This window comes from Typha angustifolia, chromosome 12, assembly GCF_048772165.1.
Source record: "Typha angustifolia cultivar Huaian chromosome 12, ASM4877216v1, whole genome shotgun sequence".
Classification (NCBI taxonomy): Eukaryota; Viridiplantae; Streptophyta; class Magnoliopsida; order Poales; family Typhaceae; genus Typha; species Typha angustifolia.
In genome coordinates this window covers 10886631-10907392 of record NC_133250.1, presented here as the reverse complement: position 1 = coordinate 10907392, position 20762 = coordinate 10886631, and the positions used below count along the sequence as shown (strand labels likewise).

The following is a 20762-nucleotide window of genomic DNA, read 5'->3' as shown; positions in this document are numbered from 1 at the left end:
TCTCGTCTCGTTTCTTAATCGAGCGAAACGCCCAAGTCCAGTCACCACCCCTAATTTCGTATTTAACACCCTATAAATTGTAATATTCAGTAACTGTTCGTGTATTACTAGGAAGTTCTGCATATCTTAATAATCCCAGGTAATAACAGAATTGATTAGGTATAGGGTGTTATTTGCAAAATTTTCTTTATTAAACACTAAAAGCTGGAGAAAGGGAGATGAGGCATGGAAAAAAGCATGGAGACAAAAGAAAGATGGTCTCGAGGATTTCTTTCTTCTTCTTCTTCTTCTTCTTCTTCTTCTTCTTCTTCTTCTTCTTCTTCTTCTTCTTCTACGATCTTATCGACTAATCTCATCTGGGTTGGAAGGAGATGATGATATGAACTGGGTTTTTTTAACCCAGATGAAACCAACGAAGGTTTTCCTTCTTTTTTGGGTTTTTGATCTCGATTTGGACATGGACGGCTGACAGAAGAGAGTGAGCACACACCGGCAACTGCATATACGGATCATATGCCGTTCCGTTGCGTGCTCACTGCTCTCTCTGTCAGCTTTCCCAGGTAAAGGTCTCGCCTTTTTGCTCTTCTCTCTCCTCTCTCGTCGCTCGAAGTAGGACAGCGAGGAGACGCGTGCCTGATTCGCCTTATCGCCTTATCTCGTGTTAGCTTGTCCAGTATATCAATCAATCGCTTAGTGTTCGTCTAAGCGAAGGAGATCTTCTCGAGGAGGAATGATGTGGAGGAGGACTCGATTTCTGGGATTTTTTCTTATTTTTTTTTCTGGATTTTGGAGGACGATTAGGGAATTCGTGGAGGCGTGATGGTACACTGCCCACTGTGCGGATTTAACGAAACCCACTGTTTGACTAGTCTACGGGGCTACGGAGCTACGGAGCTCTCTCTCTATTACTCTATATACATTCATCTCTCTCCTCTCTTTGTTTTGGTTGCTTCGGTTTTAGGAGAAGAACCATTTAAAGAGTTTGAAAGATGAAATTTTGACAAATAACCCTTTAATCATAAGCATCCTTTTCTTCTATTTTTTTTATCTGCTAAAGCCACCGTCTTTGCGTTTATGTATATGAGAACTCAAGTGACGTTTCTACCCCATTAATATTTTTTTTCTTCGGATCTGTTAAAGCCACTACTTTGCATTTGCTATGGGAGAAATCACTAATCCATTAATGGTATATCCTTCCTTTTTCTTTCAATTTTTTTTCTTAATCTGAAGGCATCATCAACTTTTAGAAGCAAGACAGTTGGATTGTTTTTGTTCGACATACTTCTTGTTTTTTTTTTTTTCTGGCTAAATGATCAATACTCTTCTTGTTTTAGTTTTGGAAGGCAAGAACGGAAAAGGAGATAAATGGAGAATCTATGATGATTTTCTCCTTGTAGCTTTGTGTTTGTTTCCCTGCTAACATTTCGGATTCGCTACTAATAGACCAATGCATCATCTCCTTTTTGTTTCGAGAGCTAAGAAGGATATAAGAATCATATAGGCAATGGAACATTTTTGAAGAAGTCAGGAGTGGAAACCTATGATCTTCCTTGCCTTCCAGGATCAGGTTTCAATCTCAGGTTATTCCACTTTCACCTAAACCTTTTATTTTATCTTCCAAATTGCTGGTGTTATCACTGTTATGATGGAGCTATTCATTGTCAAGTTTTTTTTTTTCCTCATATGGCCTTACCTTCCACACTGTTGGAAGCACTGTGCGGGAGCTTCTTTACTTTTCCACTTTCATCTGCTTCACCCACTCATTTATATCTTTGTTCTTGTAGAGCAAGGAATGCCTTAGCAGAAGTCAGTAAAAGAGAAAAATCTTGAGGTCTATCTATTTTGCCTCTTACTCCGTGCAATGTATGTCGTCATTTTCCATAGTTTCTGTTATAATAGTAGAATTAATTTGATTATCACAACTTTATTTAATTTAATTTAATTTTTATCTATCTATTATTTTTTTTTTGAGAAAGAACAAGCTCTATTTTATGTGCAATGATATAGTTGTGTTGTGAGTTCCTTGCTTAAATGTGGTTTCTTTTGCTACAAAGATTATGCATAGTTCTAGATCTTGGAGAGAGATAGAGTGAGAGATAAAGGAGGGAGCAAGCAATGGAACGAGTCTACCTCAATGAAAGTGCTAAGTGGGTAGAGTGGTGTAGATAGTGCGTCTTAGGAGACGAATAGGTGTTTTATGACATCTTTATCAACCTCTTTGTCATCCTCTTTGCTTTCATGAGGCTTTTGGTCTCCAATTTTTCTTGCTTCATACATAATTTCTTGAACTTAATAGCAGGTCTGGTGGCTTAGTCGAATTAAAACCTTCAAAGAGAGACTACTTGATGATAGGAGGAATGAGATTTCTTACTGTTTTACCTCTCAATGTAGGCCATGTTCATGATCGAGGTATTCATTGATTTCTCTTTCTTATTTTAGGAAGATAGAAGGCATGATAGCATCTTCCAGTCATAGTATATGCAGTTAAATATTTGTTTCAATGCAATACATGGATGTGAGTTGCGGCAAGGGGGGATGCCATGTAGTGGCTGGCTAGATGTGTTGCCTTCTACTTCATAGTCTGACTATGCTGATGTCTTGGTTCCACTTCAATTAGCATGACTTGGTGTCATGAGGTATGCTCTAACGCAATGTTCTTTCACTCTAGTTGGATTAGAAAGGCTGAATTGAAGCTAATATATATCGGGTTTTTCATAAGCATTTGGTGTGGTTATCACTTTGTTTGATTTTCTCTCCTAAGACGCTGTTGTTACTTTTTGCATTACAGTTATAGAGAACCCTTTCACAACATCATGTTGAAAAACTGAAGATTTCAATTAAGGTAACATCTGAAGCTGAAATTGGAGTAAAACTTGTTGACATGAACCAATGATGAGTACTCTTGCTAGTTCTTCCTATTACTAAATCTTGATTTAACTTGAAATTGTACTGTTAAAAGTAGTAAACGAAGTAGGAGTTATGGATCTGAAAAAAAGAAGAGATAATTTGTTTCAGAGATGAACCAATGAAGGATAGATCTGTACAATCTTTCCTTCAATTAATCATGAATCTCAGAAATTTTGACTTGTTTCCTCATTTTCTGTTTCATGTTTTGGTCAACAACCATATCAGTTTGTTCATCTGAGAGCAATAAAAACCCATGTTGCAATTCATCCTTTTAAGGCCAAACCAAAAAGACTGCTAGTTTTCACATATGTTTCAGACAGCTCTCGACCAAAATCAATTGGTTTTGCCCAAAACAAGTCATTTTTCTTGAATCAAGCTAAGTCGAAACCAAAATTTTGAACCATGTTTCTTTTTGTAGCCTATTGGAAATGCTATTTTTTCCTCCTCCTTCTAGATTTTTGGTATGGGGAGTTTACTACTAAAATATGTGTCTGCAATTTCTATAGTTTCCCTACTCAGAATCTTAAAAGTTTATTGATATATATAGTATGTTGCGAGAATAGTGAGGGTATCATCTATGCCAACTGCTGGTGCTTTCACTCTGCCAACCTCTTTTGCTGCTCTACAGTCATCAACCCGGGTGGCTTGATTATTGTCCTTAAATTATTTATGTTGCCGAGCTATCTATTCCTGTCGAAGAATTTAGGAGTAATTTTATTTGTGGTACTTTTCCAACATTTTGGTTTAATGTTATGAGAGCCAGTTGAAAGATAACAACATAGCTTACTACCATTTCCCCTTGTAAGAGAATTTGAAATCTATCATTTTTTATTTCTTTTTGGCCATACTTGGTTTCTTTTGGTGTACTTCCTGTTAATGTTACCTTTCCATAAGGTACAGATTCACTGTGCTCTCCCTTATGTAAAGCTTATTGTAATATTGTTCAAGGGACCCTGATTATCTGTTTGATACAAGCCTTTTTGATTCTCTTGGAAATGTTGGAAGATCTCCTTGACCCACTTTGCAGCTAATGCATTCTACCTCTACAAGGTTGAATTTAATAAATTGCTTTGGGGAGTACTGTTTTGCTTCTTGGATTGCAAATAAAGAGAATCTTCTGCCTTGACTAAGATAACTAATGCATATTTAAAGATGAAGCTCTATTGGGGCATCTTAGTACATGCTTGTTAAGCTACATTTGCTATGCTTCATATGTTTGTCATTGGTATCAAGGGTTCTTACATCTATATGGAGAGGAGGACAAATATCTATATTTCTTTCCCCTTCAATCTCAATTTTCTGGTATGTCAGCTCTATTAGTAATATAAGCAATAGAATCCTAATTAGAATATAAGATATCTATTAGTTGTTGAGAATATACAAGCAGTGGTATATTTGTGGTACAGAGTTGATACACAGCTCAGAGCAATGCTTATCATTGACCAAGAAAGGGGTAGAGAAGGTGTCTTATTTTCAAGATTTAGTTCACTGGTGGAATGTTAAATACGTATGATGATTGTACAGTAAGATCTAAGTGTTAATTGAATTGGAAAATGTTAGATTCTTTTAATGAATCTGTAGATGATCTATATTTAACTTTCACCTCATTTTATGATTCTCATGATGTACTTTGTCTAAATAACATATTGACTACCTAGTGAGTGAACTGAGTGTGCAAATGGAGATTTTAGCTTCTGATAACTGTTATGACTGTAATAAAGTAACTGAAGGGTCTTTTTTTGAGCATTTACATTTGCTTTTAGCCTTGTACAATATACTTACAAGTTCTAACTGATTTCCCAATAAAGTTATGTTTCTAGGAGAAAAGAACAGTGTCTCTTTTGCGACACCAGTGAATTTCTTGGTGGCATAGCACATCCTTGACTATACCTGGTGTTTTTAATTAAACTAATGCCATTTAGATTTGAACATGTAAAACACTGATTAGGCTGTAAAAAATAATCGAGCTGGCCATAATTGGCTCAATCAAACTCAGCTCCTAAGCTGATTCAAGCTTGCTTGACAATAATAATACAATATGTAATATTACAAAATATGCAGTACATTTGGCTAATATAAATCTCTAGATCAAAATCTAAAGACATAATATTATTGTATTAGTAATTTTACTTTCACTATTAAATTAGGTCTTATTTTAAGGTTGATTAAATTTAAGCTCGATAAGATTCTAGGTTTAATTTGACTTGATTAAGCTTTAAAATTACTTATTGATTAATTTGTTTAGGCCTCGAGCTCAAAATTAGTTCGAGATAAATTATTTCAATTCAAGCTTTATCGGACCTCTCGCCTCAATTACAGCCCTGCATTCATACAACATAAGTTTCTTTACCAGCCTAAAACTTAAAAGTGTAATATACTTGCAAAGTCTTTCTGATTATATTTTCATTTAATGTATATTTTTCCCCATCAACCTTCCAAGGAGATGCTAAAATACAGGAACATTTCTTGTACTTGTTTATCACATTTTGTGTTAATACTTCTGATCTGCCAAAATTTCATCAGATTGTTTTCAAATCACAAGCATATCTTTTCTGATGTTGTAACAATTACGACTTTTTGGCAGAGAATGTCACTAGTGGCAGATAAAACAAGACCACACATTTCATGCCCAAGTGTGTAGTGCAAGAGATTTAGGTGGCAGGGCAGGCAAGCTTTTCTGCAGCAGTTCCTATCTATCAGGATGGAGTTCTAGAAGGAGTTGATAGTGGAGAATTCTTTGGAGTGCAAAGGACTCCATTGATGTGCAATGGTACTGGCTTAAAAGGTGTACCATTTTGGAAGGATTTCATCATGTTTAAGGGCGGGAAAAGGCTTTATAGAGTACAAGGATGGCTTATTATAGTGGATTAAGGTACATTTTGCAATGCAAAATGTTGTACTATCTTGAGAACCTGTCTTCTTGGATGCAGTTATTGTGTACTTTTTCCTGGTGTTCTAACCGGACAAAGGCTATATAAGAATACAGCTTTGCTGGCTTGTTTCTTACATACTCTGTACTCCAGAGTGGTATTTGTATTTGGGTTTCTCAAGCATGCTTCTGTTCATGGGTTGAGATACGTGAGTCAAGAATTATTCAATATGCGGTAACACATTAATCAATCGTGTGTATTTAATAACTTTAATTATGTTCACTTAAATTTTCTATCATTTTTGTCTTCCTTTTTTTGAGCGTGATGTACGATAAAAGATGATAGATGATTATGATTGATATGTGAAAGTGATATTCTTATCAACCGGTATGGATAAGTCCACATTATAACTGCTCTTATTTATTCATCAATAACTCCGCTCCTTTTCACTGTACTATCTTTACTTTAAAGCAAAGGTAGTAATAAATCCATATATATATTTTTTTCTCAATAGAAAATTTGGGGGTTAAAAAACTTGAATTAAGGAAGCATAAGGTCATCTTCTATCTTCATCTTCAGAAAGTCCCAGTCCTGCCTAATATGTTTGACTAACATGGTTTCTCATGTAACTTCTTTGCTTGGCAAGTGGTGGATGGACTTTAAATGAATGGAGGTTTTTTCTTTTCTTTTTTTCTAATTGACAGTTTGGGTTGGTGAGATTGGAACACAATCTCTTACTCTTGCACAATGTCAACTGGTCAACTATTTGGAATATAAATTTATGAACTCTTACTCTAATACCATAATTAATTTACCAAAGAAATTAAAACGGCAATTCCTTTTAATCCTTTATACAAATTATAGGAAATGTTATAGGTAATAGGTGGTTAAGAACTCTTCATTTTTCTTCTCCTGCCATTATAACACCTACCTGCTTCCAGCCACGGTCTTCTTGCTGGTCAGAAGTTCTTCTCGTCCATACATGTCATATGCCATACTTTAAGGGCTAGAGAATTAATTGTTGACGTGAATTGATCCTTTTTGTTAATCTAATCAACAAAATCTAGCTCCAAAGTTGTTATTAGAATATAACATATAAGAATCAATCACATCATGAGTTACCATAATATCAAAATACAAGCGTATTAAATATCAAATCCATCATATATCGTAGAATCTTAAAGTATATGCATTAATAGAGCTGCTTATTATTCCAAGTTTACACTGTATATATGTTCCATCATCTAATCTAGCAACTTGAAGATTAAGCATGTAATATATATATATATATATATATATATAGAAAGTACAATCCTTAGTAGTATGTAATGTTATTTAAATATGATTAATATCAAGATAGCAGGGGAAGTAATCCTTTGTCTTGAAGACTCTTGACAGTCTCATAGAGACACTGGTTCACAGGCGTGAATTCAATCCCCAAATCTTTGAGCCTCTTGTTCGTAAATTTATACCCCTTCTTGGGTGGATTAACTTCATCCTTGCACCTGCATGCACAAATCGCTAATCTTTAGCTCTTTCTTTGAAATAATTAATTAATGAGATCGATCTTTTGAGAAACATATATATATATATACTTACTTGTCGGTTATGGGGTACTCCGGGAAGAGCTTGGCCAGTATCCGGCAGAGCTCTCCCCGGTGCAGAGTGCTCTCGGCGCAGATGTACCGGCCGCCGGCGTCCGGGGCCTCGAACACCCTGACGTGCGCCTCCGCCACGTCCCGGACGTGCACGTACGCCTGCGCGGCGTTGGTGTACGTCTTCGCCGACCCGGTCAGGTACTTCATGACATGCACCGTGCTGGCATTCACGGTCGGCTGCAGCAATGGCCCGAGGACGAGCACCGGATTCACCACCACCAGCTCTATTCCTCTCTCTCTCGCCACCTCCCATGCTCCTTGCTCCGCCACCGTCTTCCCGTAGCAGTACCAGTTCTGGTTAATTTTATTCATCTTTCTTAGTTGCACGCTTGCACACATGTATATATATATATATATATATACATATTTGTGATGATTATAAGTTTTAAATCTTATTTGTATCAATTTTAAGGGATATACATACAATTATTAGCTTGAAAGATTGAAATAAACCTTGGTTTTCTTGCAATACTCGAGGTCGCTCCAGCACGTCTCGTCGACGACCTCGTCGGGGCTCCGGTGAGGATTCATGTACACGGTGCCGATCGAGGAGGTGAACACCACGCGACGGACGCCGGCGTCGGCCGCCACGCTGATCGCATTCCTTGTCCCCTTGACCGCTGGCTCCATCATCATCTCCTGCGTATTTTATAATTAATTTACCTATATACATCGGTACTTAATTGGCACGATTCATTCCCTGAAGAAAATTAATGAACGCTCACCGGGTCGTCGGTGACCGGACAGGCGGTGTGGAACACGCCGTCGCAGCCGTCGAACGCCGCCCGGAGGCTCTCGCAGTCGAGCAAGTCGGCTCGCAGGAGGATAAGCCGCTCAGCCGCGCCGTCGAGCGCCTTCAGGTGACCGTTCTTAGGATCATCTACACGTACGCAACAAGATTGCATGCATGCACGCATACATCATATTAGGTACTACAATTAATTGAAACTTAAAAACCATTAGAATATATAAGCATGGGTCAAGAGCGCTGACGAGGATTCCGGACGGTCCCCCGGACGACGTAGCCCTTCTCGAGTAGCAGCTTCACGAGCCAGGAGGCGATGAACCCGCCAGCTCCGGTGACGCACACCGTGCGGCGGTGGCCGGAGATGGTGGTGGTGGTCTCCAATGGCATTTTTGCTAGAGATACAATTATTAAGACGATCGATTAAGTTCTTAGCGTGGCAGAATGATGTCGCTATGTGAGTACTATTTATAGAAGGGAATGAGGCAAGAAAGCCTGGGGTATGAAGAACAATTAGTTGGTGAGAATTTTTTTCTTTTTAATTTTAATTTGGCCTGTTTGATTTTCATAATATAAAGTAGAAATTCCATAGAAAGAGTTAATTTTTTTTTTTATATTCCCTTCAAGTTGGTGAGGAGATCTAGAACTTCCATGTCAGACTCATTCTTAATTAATATATTTCCATTGCTTAATTAGTTTCTCTAATGATCAACCAAGAACACCATGAACCTGCCACTTGTCAAGTCATTAAAACAATTGCCAACAAGAATCCATTCATGCTAATCCAATTGTGATAAACTTGGTTAACAGCTTATAATTTTCATTATTTTCTTTTGGGCTTGCCAATTAAAGTACATAATGACATCTAAGTTAATTTGAGTAAAATAACACCTCAACTCAGTCGGTTGACAGAATAATATGGTTCTAACTATGTTAGCTATTGATAATTTAGATTAATTATTAACACCTAATTGAAGTCAGTGATATGATGCACCTAATTGAAGCTAATATAACTCCTCTCAACATCACTGCTCACTAGCTTGGTGCTGAAAGTGAGAACTGTTATTTTAAATAAGGTCGACTATATTTGTGACACAAGATTTAATTTTGAGAGAATAAAATAATAAATTAATATAAGGGACTTTCTAATTAATCTTGGGAAAGAATCTAGTAATAAAGATTGATAATTTCATGTCAACAATGATGAACTGAAATAAGACTTATAAATTATCTACTAACCACAAGAAGCTATGTTTCAGTTAAATAAAAGAACAAAATATGGATGAGATATACTTACATGACATCACTAATTTTGATATAAGTCGTGACTAATCCCTCACATATCCTGTTTGATAGAGATATTTGCAGATTAATACGAGGGTTAGGGACTGTCCACATATTTATAGGGTAACAAATAAGTATTTTAGTCCATCAAGGAATCCTATTTTAATTCTAATCTAAATTGAGCGATAGAGTCTCTATCCAAAAACCCTATTTTTATATGATAAATTTAATCTAATAACTACAATTAACTTAGATCATGTAAGAGATAAAGTCAAATAAACAAGTCCAAAAGACTAAAAACTAATCAAATAGACCTCTTTTCCTTTATCAAACTTGAGTGAAGAGGAGATGATATTTAGGAGGTTTAGAGCTTAAGATAATAATTAAGAAAGAACTAGAAGAGGCTTCTACGCCCTAATATTTCTACATGCAAGTTGAGGTGATTGAGAATAATTTCTCAATATGAAGACGGTTGAACTGTAGTTAAAATTAGATTGAGAATTATTTCTCTTTACGAACGTCATTTAGATCATTAAATCTTCTTTCCCTTGGAACTTTTGGTGGTTTAGTAAGACAAAAGTCATAACCGTTCAGACTCGAGACTGCCATGAAAAAGAACGAAGAAGGTATTGGTCTTAAAGTAACTGCTCTTTGGACTTAATCCTCTACTACTTCTAACTACTACCATCATAACAATTAACAAAAATTACAACAACAATAATAATAATAATATAAATATTGGTCTACTTTTTTCTTTTCTTCACCAAATCAGAAGAAATTATGAACTTGAACACAAAAGATGACTTTGTAAAATCTACCTATACTTGTACCAACTCTCTCCAAATTCTAGATGATTGATGTGTCAACAAAGTCATCCAATAAGAAGTCATTGTTGTTATTCTTTTGTATATAAGATCGTTGGTCTTTTTATAATTTAATTGTATTTAAAATTTATGCATCGATTACAGAAAATATATACAGTTAGTTTTATATGCTAAATTAAAAACTAAATATAATTAAAAAAAGAACTGCTAGTATCACCACCTAAGATAGTTTCAAGATCTTAGTTTGATTCCCAGAGAAATAAGAGACTTAGTATATAGTTGAGGAATAAAAGATTGATGTTTTATTGCATGATAATATAGTTAAATAGGAAAAGCTCATTCTCGGGCCTTGGGCCAATAATGTAAGAGGCCTTTTTAGGGTGGATAATTAGCATAGTTTAAGAGCACTTGGAATCAATTAGAAACCTGGCACTACTGTTAAACATGGCCCTCATGATTTGGCCAAGATGTATAGGTTTTCAAGTTATTGATGTTAAAGATGCCCCTCCACTACAATGCATCATTAAGCACAAACACTAACTTTAATACCATCTGTTAGCCAACTAATCCAAGCTCTCACATGTTTGCAATCAAAGAAGCAAAAGCTGAAAGGCTCAAAAAGGAGGTACAGATTCACACAGCTAAGGAAGATCATAACTAGTAGTTAGCAAAGCTTATTTGGATGCCAACCAATTCCAAGATGGCACCATTAAATGACAATCACGGTTTACATCAAAGCACTGCAAATAATATTGCACCCCTGAATGCATTTAATGTGGATTAGGTAAGAGCACTAAAAATATGATGACAGTGGTAAAAAATAAAGTGTACCTTAATGGTTTCAATAACTTGTCTGAAATTTTCAATCAATGCTAAATTTTCTTTCTCACAGTTGGATGCGCATTGATTATGCCGACACTAATCCAACTTTTATTTTACCAATATCAGTAGTACTATGAATAGTAATTTGCAAGTCATTGCTTCTTGGAAGAGAAGTGAAGAGAAGAGGAGAGAAGTGAATTCAGTAGTACTATTAAGTCTCTGACTCCTCTTCTAGTATTGCTTCCTAATTTATATTTGGTACCTGAAATGGTACAATATATATAAATGTGACAATCGTCCTGCAATTGATTCCAAATTCAACAAGCACACACCAATAAATTCACAATTAACAATTCCTCTAATTCCCACCATCTCATTTATGATACCACCTCCTCTCTCTCTCTCTCTCTCTCTCTCTCTCTCTCTCTTTGTCTCTCTGGAGCATTGGAGGTTTTCTTCTTATTTAAATCCTCATTGCTCTCAGTGTCTCACTCACACTCCACATGCAACCCAAAGAGCTTCAGCTTTGTGTTGTCTGGCTGTCTTGCATGATCCATTCAAATGGACAAGAAGGGAGCATCTTTTGTTTCTCCAAACCCAAGGCCTCAAAAATGGAGTCTTTTTGATGCCTGAGGTGCTGCTCATCAACCCATGCCCTCTTGTTTCCCAGGTTATGTGGGTCTTCACGATGGAAGAGTTTTTCTTCGCATTTTTGACGCTCTTTGGTTTCTAATAACTTTCTTCCCTAAATGGGTCTTGGGTCTATTGCTTGCTTCCTCTCTCTAGCGCTTTCGTTTACATGCTTGGCCTCTCAGGAGCTGAACACAGATGGGTTCTTTGTGTCGGGTTTCGTTCAGAAGATGGGAGGAGTCATCCCTACTTATCCCAATGGCTCTTCTCTTCCGGTTTGCTGCTGGGGAGGGGTTTCTTGCGATGCCCAGATGGAGAAAGTTGTCACCTTGGTGGCTTCTGGCCTTGGGCTTTCTGGTCCCGTTCCTGAGAGCACCATTGGCAAGCTCACCAAGCTCCGATCTTTGGATCTCAGCAACAATAGCATCACTGCGCTCTCTTCGGATTTTTGGGAATTGGGTGGTTCTCTGAAGAACCTAAACCTCTCTCTCAACCACATTAATGGGTCTCTCTCCAACAACATTGGCAACTTTGGGCAATTGGAAAGCTTGGATCTTTCTGGCAACCAGCTGTTTGACGAAATTCCAATGGCATTGGGCTCTATCGCAAGCTTGAGAATACTCAACCTCAGCGGCAATAAATTTGAAGGCAACGTTCTTAGTTCCATACTTGGGTGCAATTCGTTGGTTTCCATTGATTTCTCAAGCAATATGCTTAATGGTACTATCCCAGAAAATCTAGGCACTGCATTAAAAAGTCTAAAGGCCTTGAACCTTGCTGGTAATAGGATCAGTGGTAGTTTGCCAGATTTGTCAGGGTTGGAATATCTCGCGTATCTCAATCTTTCTGGCAATATGCTTCAAGGTTCAGTTCTCAGGGTGTTTCGGGAGCCTTTGCAGATAATAGACTTGAGCAATAACCAGTTCCAGGGAACGATTTCTCAGGTAAATCTCACCTCTAGTTATTATAATGGGTCTTCTTTGGTTTATCTTGATTTATCCATGAACAAATTTGTGGGAAAGTTCTTCAGCGATTTGTGGCGAGTTCCATCCCTTAAACATATCAATCTTGCATTCAATAATTTCTCAAAGCAGAAATTCCCTGAGTTAAAAGAGTTCTCTGGGTTGGAATATCTTAACTTGTCTAAAACTAGTCTCAGCGGCCAAATTCCTCCCGAGTTCTCCCATTTGATCAGCTTGAAGACATTAGACCTATCACAGAACTATATCACAGGTCAGGTTCCTGATTTGAGCAATGAAAAACTCGAAGTCCTAGACCTTTCAGTGAACAACCTCACTGGTGAAATTCCAGAGTCTCTTAAGAAGCAGTTATCCACTATGGAAAGATTCAATTTCTCCTACAACAACCTGACCCTCTGTGCTGCTCAATTCTCACCCCAAACTCTCAGTACAGCATTCATAGGATCAAAAAACAACTGCCCGGTTGCAGTGAACCCGGATGACATCAGAAGTAAGGAAACAAAACGTAAAGAGCTCAGGCTTGCATTGGCCATAGCCCTCACAGTCTTCTTCTTAGTAGCAGGGTTAGCATGTACTGCTTTTGGGTGCAGAAAAGGGAGCAGGTCATGGGCAGTCAAGCAGCAACTGTCATTCAAGGAAAAGCAGAATATTTCAGATGCATGTTCCGTTCAGACCGATCCGACGACATGGGTTACAGAGGTCAAGCATGCTACATCAGTCCCTGTTGTCATATTTGAGAAGCCATTGTTGAATTTTACCTTCGCAGACCTCTTGGCGGCAACTTCCAACTTTGATAAGGGAACGTTGTTAGCAGAAGGGAGATTTGGACCAGTCTATAGAGGATTTCTTACGGGAGGAATTCAGGTAGCAGTGAAGATAATGATCCATGGATCCACAATGGAGGACCAGGAAGTGGCAAGAGAACTCGAGCGGCTCGGGCGGATCAAGCATCCCAATATCGTTCCCTTGACCGGTTACTGCTTAACCGGGGATCAGCGAATTGCCATCTATGACTACATGGAGAATGGGAACCTACAGAATTTGCTCCACGATCTACCTTTAGGACTCCAAACAACTGAGGATTGGACTACCGATACATGGGAAGACAACAATATCAATGCCCAAAATATCACACCTGAAGGAACAGCGACATGGAGATTCAGGCATAAGATTGCACTGGGTGCAGCAAGAGCATTGGCCTTCCTTCATCATGGTTGCATCCCCCAGATAGTTCACAGAGATGTGAAGGCAAGCAGCATCTATTTCGACTCAGCAATGGAGCCTAGATTAGCCAATTTTGGGCTGTCAAAGATTGCAGGGACTAGTTTGGAGCATGAATCCTCTCAAGGATTGCTTGGATATGCTCTCCCAGAGCTCTCCGATGCAGAGAATGCTGCAGGGACAACGAAATCTGATGTCTACAGTTTCGGAATTGTGCTATTCGAGCTTATCACAGGAAAGAAGCCACTGGGGGATGAGTACCCTGAGAAGGAGACTAGTCTGGTAAGTTGGGCAAGAGCAATGGTGAAGAAGAACCAGGCTTCAAGCATAATTGATCCAAAGATTTGCGAAACCGGATCAGAGAAACAGATGGAAGAAGCCTTGAGAATTGCTTATCTATGTACTGCAGACTTGCCATCAAAGAGGCCAGCAATGCAGCAAATAGTTGGGCTCTTGAAAGATATCGAGCCAACTGCTGCTCTTCACTGAACTAAGTTCTGAGCTAAAGAACTTGTACACAGTTTTTAACCATCAATTTAAAGTTGTCAATGTTCATTGTAACCTTTTTCTACTTCCATCTGTTGCAATGCAATTGCTACTCCTTCCAACTGTTTGAGTATATATATATATATATACACGCATGGTTTGTTTAAGATATCAAACAAAGGATATGATGCTATTCCCTTTAGTTTAGTATAATAGTTTTTATGGTGAAATTTGTATAGCTTCATCATTCATCAAGGTGCTCATCCTCTCTCAAATTGACACCATGATGAGCTTTTAAGGGATGCAAAATGAGTAATTAATGGCTCCTTTCATACTGATGCAAAGTCTTTCTAGATCAAGCCCTATGTAATTTTGGAGAATTTAGAATAAATTTTTCTATTGGAATAACACTATATTTTAGAAGTGTTGTGCTTAAGAAACTGTCTTTAGATTATTTGTAATTCATCTTATCGGATCGGATCCATAATGTACCCGGATCCGAACCGAATCAGGACAAACGAAAGTGGAACAAACCTGACAACTCTGAAGACCACACGACACCCGTTACTCTGCTGAGGTCAATCCTTCCCCCACGAAACGGGTAACGGACGTTAGTAAGCCGTCAATTATCCTCTATAGCGGTGTCCTTCTCTAGCCTTCCAGGTCCTCTTCAACATTAACGGACGTTAATAACGTCTCTTAACTGCAACCCATTGTGGTCAATCCCCGTCAAAGCCAAAACTAACCCCCTCTCGCTTCTTTCGACTTCGGAGAAGCTCGAAACCCTAGGAGAGGAGCGATTCTCGAGGCTTACATGACGGAGGAGAAGCCGAGCTCGGCGTCGCCGCTGCCGGAGGAGAAGATTGGAGCCGGAGGCGGCGGAGGAAGCGATGCGGCTCCGGTACCGCCCTCGCCGGCAGATCGCGGATCCGAGGCGAAGGAGGGTCTTAGCGGCGATGGGAGGTCGTTCTCGCAGCTGCTCGCCGGAGCGATGGGGTCTCCGCGGCCGGGGATCGTCGCCGTGCCAGTGGTGGCGGTGCCGTGCTTCTTGGCGCCCGCGGGGCTGATCGAGCCGCCCGGGTTTAAGGTTGGTGTCGTCCAAATACTTCTTCCGCTCTGATTTCCCAAGTTTACTGTTGTGATTTCTAATTTTGTGAGCTTAGGGTTTGAATTTTACTGCCTGGATGTCTAATTTTGGGTTTTGCGGGAAATTCGTTTTTTATAACTGTAGCGCTAGCTTAGGGAATTGGCTCTTACGGGCAAATTCTATTTTCTTTTCTTTTCTCTAACTGGAGCTTTCTTAGGGGTGTTTTGACTTATTTGTAGGTTTTTTTTCTTCTTCTAGGTTGAGAGGTGTAAACTTTTGAGTTGTTTATGTTTGAAGTTGGGGTTTTGATAGTTTAAAATTATAAACGGAAAACTAAAATTTTCTAATAATTATTTCTGATGGAAAACAGCAAACCTTGCAGTCAGTTTTGTCATAACAGGAATTCAATTGCGAAATAATAATTTGATTCTTGACTTGGTAATCACATGCTTATCTCCACTACCGTTAGCAGAATATCCCAATTATCCTTCGTTGTATGCTTTGGCTAGTTTTATATATGCACGCATGATTGGCTTCATGAATCAAACTATATCAATTGAGACTGATTTACACTTCTATAATGGACGCCCGGCATGATGTCATCCCTTAAAGACAGTGCTGATTTATGCTGAAATATGACGAGATATATGAGAAGTAGTATTAGGTTCTTACTTCCAAAATTTGACTTGTATCCTTCTCATTAGTTGTTGTCTATAAGTTCTCATTTTCTTATAAAAACCAGCATTTCTTACCAGTGGCGTGGAATTATCTTTTTCTGGTTATTGTGCTCTTTTTATTTGTTAGATAGGAGTTGGCCTAACGTCTATGAGGTAGCAGTTGCTGATAAAAGCTTTCTGTAGAACTGTTTTCAATTTTATTTCTTCCCCTCTTTGTGATGCTTATAGTTGTTTATGTTGCCTTAATTTGAATTTCAAAATTAGGGCCAATTTGCAATGACTCATCAAGCAGTCTTGGCTAGTGTGACGGCTCAGGCTCAGATGCAGTTGCAAGCATCCAATCCATCTTCATCAGAATTATTAGCAAGTTCATTTCCACATCCTAAGGTGCCTGCTGCCAGCCCTATTCCACTGAAAGTCCGGTCACCCCCATTACCTGATGAATCATGTATCACAGAGTCGGTGAAAACACCTTCATCTGACCAGAAATCACAATCTGCTCATATTGCTATAAATACAACAGCAGGTGATGGTTACAATTGGAGGAAATATGGTCAGAAGCAAGTAAAGAGTAGTGAGAATTCCCGGAGCTATTATAGATGCACGACTTCTGGATGTTCGGTCAAAAAGAAGGTTGAGAATTGCCCAGATGGTCGTATTGTTGAAATAATATACAGAGGTACACACAACCACGAACCACCTCAGAAAACCAGACACTCGAAAGAGAGAGGGCCTCAACATGGTGGGCCTTCAGGAGAGAATGAAATCTTGCAACATCCGAGTGGTGAACCTAATGAGTCAGATAATTCAGCAAGCAAGACTGAACAGAGTATTGGCCATGAAACTCCTGAACGACAGTTGTACTGCTCAAGTGATTGTGAAGGGGATCCTGATAGTAAGACTGAAGAAGATCCTGATGAGGGACGAGAACCAAAACGAAGGCAAGTTGTACTGTTCTACTAATCATAGTACATCATTTCTCATAGTATGATTAAGTTAATAAGGTGTACTGATTTCCTATGCATTTTGTAAGCAGAATGACTGAAAGCACTACACCTAATTCAGCATCAGTTCACAAAACAGTTAGGGAACCGAAAATTGTTGTCCAAACTGCATGCACTGCGGGAAATGTTAGTGATGGCTATAGGTGGCGTAAATATGGGCAGAAAATTGTGAAGGGAAATCCGAATCCGAGGTGCGTTGTAACTCTATGCTTTGTGAATTTCTGTATCAACTTCTGATTTTGGACATTAGGCTTCTACTCTTTCCTGACACACTGTCCAAATTTTCTTGCTTCACTAGAAAGAAAAGTTAAGATGACGATACTTCATATTTTAGTGCATTTTAAGAAGATTACATCTCATTTGATACATATACATCTTCTTTCATTATCTGAGGACTTTTGTTGACCTCTTAGCGGGTGGTGCCTTTTCTCCTATCTTTCTAGTGTCTGTGAAGGTTCTAGATTCTTGTATGCTATCACAGTAAGGAGGTGCAAATTTTGATGTTTGGGCATTATGCCAGCAGCAAACCCTTAGGCCACATGCCAAGATGGCGTCAACGTGGCATGTGCTGGTTGGCACGCCCAAAGAATGGATAAATATTTGTGACAGACTGTTAATCTGGTGTCAACTAATTGAATAATTGTTATTAATTTTTAATATTCCAAGGAATGAGATATCAGGGAAGAGAATCACTTGCCAAGAAACATGTAAGATATTATGGTAAGTAGAGCAACTAGAGTTATCTACCTTATTGCCACATTTGCTCTTGCAACCAAGGAGCAGGTCTTCTTCTAGATATAGAGAGGATCTAATTAGAGGAGGAAGATATTTGCTTTGATATGGAATTCTCAGTTTTGTGAGAACAATCTAAGGATCCAAAACAGCAAAATCCATGAATAAGCGAAACAGAATTCATCATTTTATGAGAAAAGTATGATCCTTGCATTTCTTTCTATCAGGGAGTTTCATTATATGAGGTAATTGACATCAAGTGATGTAGTTGTATTGAAGATATCAATTTTTAGTGCAGAATATATTTACTTGGGACTCCTTTCCTCTTATGAACCAATAGACATTATATCTGATGTGAATGTGTCATGAGATTTTTTTTCCTTTTTCTAAATCAATAAGACCTATAATTTTCTTAATCCGCTGCACTTTTACATTAATCATCATGGTATGTAGGTATCTCTAGTAATTGATACTTGATTTACTTAAGATGAAACCAAATTGTTATTTTATACACTTTTTTGCATTGCGGTTTTTTTTAATCTTCCTCACAATTCAATAATGTGATGTATTATTGGTCCCATTATTATTTTTACAACTTTGTATATCTCCTATCTTTCTAGTAATGAGGTGATCTTTTTTTTTTTCTTCAATCATTTGACATCCTTTTGGATATTGTTAATGATACTAGGTGACCAAGCTAATTATATGCCCTGCGGTGCAAAAGCAGTATGCTTTTGGTGATACATTTTTCTTTAAGCTCAACCACATCAACATGTATAGTGGTTTTCATGTCCAAAAGTATAATCAAATAGCTGATTTGACAAGTTCATGGATGAAATACCTATTAAAACCTCATATTCCAGTGATGAAGCCATTTCTCCCTAGCTTTGTATGAGGCTTTCAAGGCCTACGTCCAACTATTTGGAATCTCATCTAAGAATTCTAATATCTTTGATTTCTTTTATCTTATCTAGTTCCACGAATCTGCAACGCTATTTTTTTTTTCGCAGGACCATTTCAGTGTAATGTTTTGTACAGAGTTCTTAATTGAGCTGTTGAGGTTGAAAAGATCTTCTTGCCACTATGACTATGTTTTACAATATTATTGCACATGAGGGTACAATAGCAATATTTCAATTGCTATAATCAAACCCAAGGAAGTGAGGTTTAAAGGCCTTCATGAGAATTTCTAAATAGTATTAGGCTAGCTTGACGTGGGAGGTTAGATATTGATCATGTTTTTAGATGAACTTATGATATTCAAATGTATATTGGCCCGATTTCATGTTCACTTGAGTATTATATTCTATCCAAGTGAAGCAGATATATGCATTAAGTAGCTCTTATTACCATTTTGTTACTGTAATACTGCTTCAGTTCTATTTTATCTGATCCTTCAATGTCCACAACCAGAAGCTACTACCGGTGTACCCATGATGGCTGTCCTGTTCGTAAGCATGTCGAGAAAGCATCTGGTGATGCGGAAGCTATTGTTATAACATATGAAGGCAAACACAACCATGACCTACCAACCAAAACTTGCAGTGAGTCGAAAGGTAGTCCACTTCCCTTGACTACAGCAACACCTGCAGCAGGTGAAAGCCCTATTAGACCAAGTTCTTTATCAGATTGTAAACCTGCAAAAGAGACACTAGCAGAGGTGGAGGGAAAATCATCTGGTAACAAGGCCCTAGAACTTGGAGGTAAGAAGGCATTGGAATCTGCTCAAACTCTTCTAAGTATTAGCTTTGATTCATCCTCTGGAGATGGTGGTGACAGAACGAGTACTGATGGTACGAGGCATCCTCTTGTCAACAAAAGCTCTGCTGCAGTTCCAGTCCAAAATACTTAACAAGATTGACAGAATTTTAATTTATGTTAGTGTTGCCAGCTTCTTGTTGTACTTGCTCTTGTATAGTCTCTTATGGCATCCTTGATAGAAGATGACAGAACATATAATTGGAGGAGCATCATCGGTCTAAATATCCAAGTGCTTCAAGTTATATAGCAGTGTTGTTCCAATGCCATGGAAAACCCTATACATTGTATAATTTCTATATTGTCACTGAACGCAATTAAACAAATAGTCCAGCTTATAATGGAGTGTAGTTGTACAATTTCTTGGCAAGGAAACAGAAAGCTGGTGTAGATCAATTTGTTCTTTTTACTATAGTAACTGCCTTATTTAGCTTCATCTAAGGTTGTTTCTGATCATTTCTTTCTGTATAATGACAAACCATTGTTGAAGGGCAACTTTAATGTGATTGTTTGCAATATCCTGTTGAAATGAAGCATATATATAGCTTCTTCATGCTTGTTTTCTGTCTACTACTCTGCCTTCTTCTGAAATAAGCTGAACAGGTCAATACTTTGAAGTTGATGACACTTAATCTCAGATTTCTGGCATCATATTTCTTTTCTATATAATACTATGGTTGACTTGAAGGATACATGGCTAAGTATTAGTAGCGGCAGATCCATCATATGTTACTAAACCGAGTTTTTCATCATCTTCCCTAACTACTATATCACATGGTCCTAACCAGTTTCTATCAGATGATAGGTTTACAAATGGACCCAATTTGACATATAAATAGGTAGATCCAGATCCCATGCCTAATAGCAGGCAACAATCCAGATCCTTATTGCTTAAATTTGACTCAACAACAAGTCAATAAGAAATTACCAAAATATGCAACTTGCATCAAATTGCTGCTACTCGAATAATTTGGCCTTTAGTAATACTAAATCGATTGCCCATTTCTAAGTTTAGGATACGAGAGTTTGATTAAGTATAGTCATTAGTTATATAAGATTAAAAGAAGTTAGTAATAT

General features: G+C 38.0%; 3 protein-coding genes and 1 long non-coding RNA gene across 6 annotated transcripts; 3 read left to right on the top strand and 1 right to left on the bottom strand.

Annotated features, from left to right (window-relative positions):
- Window positions 1–236: 236 nt before the first annotated feature.
- Window positions 237–6042, top strand: LOC140771587 (uncharacterized). 2 transcript variants are annotated; one of them, XR_012106197.1, is made up of 5 exons: window positions 237–1580; window positions 1785–1863; window positions 2440–2636; window positions 2789–2842; window positions 5492–6042. It is a non-coding gene; the product is annotated as an uncharacterized lncRNA (long non-coding RNA). The 2 variants fall into 2 exon arrangements; XR_012106198.1 differs by lacking the exon at window positions 2789–2842.
- Window positions 6043–6943: 901 nt separating this feature from the next.
- On the bottom strand, window positions 6944–8603 carry LOC140772734 (cinnamoyl-CoA reductase 1-like). Of its 2 annotated transcripts, none has more exons than XM_073114943.1 (5): window positions 8429–8603; window positions 8161–8315; window positions 7889–8074; window positions 7377–7729; window positions 6944–7282 (listed from the first exon to the last, which is right to left on the bottom strand). In XM_073114943.1, exons 1-5 carry the CDS (start codon window positions 8568–8570, stop codon window positions 7129–7131), a joined length of 990 nt encoding a protein of 329 aa, XP_072971044.1. In that variant the 5' UTR covers window positions 8571–8603; the 3' UTR covers window positions 6944–7128. The 2 variants fall into 2 exon arrangements, with proteins under 2 accessions (XP_072971044.1, XP_072971045.1); XM_073114944.1 differs by having other exon boundaries at window positions 7142–7298.
- A 2893-nt stretch (window positions 8604–11496) lies between these two features.
- On the top strand, window positions 11497–14576 carry LOC140772733 (probable LRR receptor-like serine/threonine-protein kinase At2g24230). The gene has a single exon (XM_073114941.1). It carries the CDS (start codon window positions 11860–11862, stop codon window positions 14428–14430), a length of 2571 nt encoding a protein of 856 aa, XP_072971042.1. The 5' UTR covers window positions 11497–11859; the 3' UTR covers window positions 14431–14576.
- Window positions 14577–15152: 576 nt separating this feature from the next.
- LOC140772337 (probable WRKY transcription factor 4) lies at window positions 15153–20201 on the top strand. Its single transcript, XM_073114363.1, has 4 exons — window positions 15153–15514; window positions 16456–17132; window positions 17228–17386; window positions 19341–20201. The coding sequence occupies exons 1-4, from the start codon at window positions 15242–15244 to the stop codon at window positions 19777–19779; spliced, it is 1548 nt and encodes a 515-aa protein (XP_072970464.1). The 5' UTR covers window positions 15153–15241; the 3' UTR covers window positions 19780–20201.
- Window positions 20202–20762: the final 561 nt, after the last annotated feature.